At 40.5% G+C, this 1,963-nt stretch overlaps 1 protein-coding gene and 1 long non-coding RNA gene across 2 annotated transcripts in view; one reads left to right on the top strand and one right to left on the bottom strand.

Annotated features, from left to right (window-relative positions):
* LOC107833355 (uncharacterized) overlaps nucleotides 1–719 on the bottom strand; it is a 22,670-nt gene extending 21,951 nt beyond the window's left edge. Inside the window, exon 1 of the long non-coding RNA XR_001659084.1 lies at nucleotides 708–719. This is a non-coding gene — a long non-coding RNA (uncharacterized LOC107833355). The remainder of the gene's footprint in view (nucleotides 1–707) is intronic.
* LOC103154026 (acyl-coenzyme A thioesterase 1-like) overlaps nucleotides 1–1,963 on the top strand; it is a 19,250-nt gene that overhangs the window by 16,728 nt on the left and 559 nt on the right. The window contains exons 8-11 of the mRNA XM_007575163.2: nucleotides 173–255; nucleotides 324–417; nucleotides 496–576; nucleotides 1,258–1,399. Of these exons, the coding sequence (XP_007575225.1) occupies nucleotides 173–255; nucleotides 324–417; nucleotides 496–576; nucleotides 1,258–1,399 (400 nt within the window). The remainder of the gene's footprint in view (nucleotides 1–172; nucleotides 256–323; nucleotides 418–495; nucleotides 577–1,257; nucleotides 1,400–1,963) is intronic.

The following is a 1,963-nucleotide window of genomic DNA, read 5'->3' as shown; positions in this document are numbered from 1 at the left end:
TCTTTACCAGCCTGGTTCTTTACCAGCCTGGTTCTTTACCAGCCTGGTTCTTTGCTGATGGTTTTGATTCAGAAACCAGTTCCTGAACGCGCCGTGCCGAGTCCCACAGGGTTCTGTGCTTGGCCCGTTTTTATCCGGTTGGGTTTTGATGTTCGCCGTGTTTCTGTTTCAGCCTTCCTGCGTCGTTTGCATCAGCAACATGATCACCAAATCGCCAGGGAAAACCCTCAGCGGGTTCCACCGAAGCATTCCCAGGTAGGTCACTGGGAGCACTGGGAACACTGGAGTTTTTCCGTGGTTTGAGCCTCTGTGTGTGTTGGCAGCAAGTTCAATAAGATCCGCGTGGATGAGAACAACCATCAGATCTGGAGGGACGTGGGGCTGGCGCTGCTGAAGGAACCCTCCATGAAGGTGGACGTAAGTGTTTCCGGTTCGGCTTCCTGAACAAACGACTCCATGTCCTCACAGCCGATTTAAAGCTTTTATTTCTGCAAGGTGGCCAAAATAAACTGTCCACTGATGCTGGTCAACGGCTGTGATGATCAGAACTGGTGTGCGGTGGAAACGGCCGATGATGTGAGTTTCAGCTCTCAGAAGATCTTTGGATCTTCGCTCGTTTTTCTCAGATCGACTTTTGTTTACACACAGCCGGTTTTTCTGAAAACAAATGTCTGACACATCATTTAAAATAAATATCATACAGAAACGTTTTCATCCACAGGAACCGTAAAATGAAATGAGAACAAAGTCCTAAAGTCATGAGAATAAGCTTGTATGAGATTAGTCATGTTATGAGAATACAGTGGAAATAATACAAGAATAAACTCTTATCAGCAGAATAAAGCCATAAAATTATGAGAAAAAATTAGCGCAAGAATAAATTCATAGCATTGAAAGAAAAAAGTCATGTTAAGAGAACTTCAACACAAAAAATGGTTTTACAACGGCAGTAAAACGAGGACTTGAGAGTTTTGTGAAGTTATTGGTTTCATAGATTAGGAAATACTGAATCTATTAATGCGTCAGATTATTATCAATAGAGGACCTTGAATTAGTTCTTTAAATGACTGTGTCTGTTTCTACAACTTTATTTTCATATTATTGTGTCTTATTGTTGAAGCTAAAAGTTCAGTCTAACGTCTGCTTCCCTTAAATTCATCAGATTCGTCTTTTTATTCCTTATCGGTTTGAATAAACCGCATCAGAGCTCGGCTCTTATTTCAGTCTGCAGTGAAAGTTTCCCTGTTTCCCTCCAAGATTTCCAAGACGATGAACGCTGCGGGGAAAGGCCATCTGCTGACCCGGGTCGACTACCCTGACACCGGACATCTGATCGAGCCGCCGTTCTCGCCTCACTGCTTCGCCGGGAACTTCTTTGTTTACAGCTCCAACGAAAAAGGTGAGCAGCACGCTCAGAAAAGATGCTTCATTTACACTTATGCTACAGAAATGAGATGAAAACTGTTGCAAATTTGAATTAACAAATGTTCTTAAAGGGCCGGTCGACCCAGAATGCACCTATAAAACCCATTAAACAAACTGTTGAGTTATTAATAAATATTTCAGGATTTTATGACTATTTTATGATCAAAGTCACTGATTTTTGTGGAGCAAATTTCTAAATATTTGTGCCCTTGTAGGACATTAAATGTGACATTTTGTTACTCGGCACGTCGATAACAGATGAAAACTTGACATTATGTCAAACCAAAGCAGCAGAGAAGGGAGAAATGCTGCCACCTGATGGTGGGACTTGGCATCAATAAATCCAATATTTTAGCAGAAAATTTGCAATAAATTCACAATAATGTATTAGTGCAAAAAAGTGCAGGGTTCTGTTGATTTTGCATAAATGTAACTAGTATTTTTTCTTCGAGATTAATAAATTATTTACTCCTTTAAGCTCCTACATCTTGTTGAAAAGTTACTGTTTTTTCTCCAAGTACATGAAGATATTTTCTCT

This window comes from Poecilia formosa, unplaced genomic scaffold (genome assembly GCF_000485575.1).
Source record: "Poecilia formosa unplaced genomic scaffold, Poecilia_formosa-5.1.2 Scaffold371, whole genome shotgun sequence".
Lineage (NCBI taxonomy): Eukaryota > Metazoa > Chordata > Actinopteri > Cyprinodontiformes > Poeciliidae > Poecilia > Poecilia formosa.
Note: the sequence above shows the minus strand (reverse complement) of the source record. Positions and strands in the feature narration are given on the sequence as shown.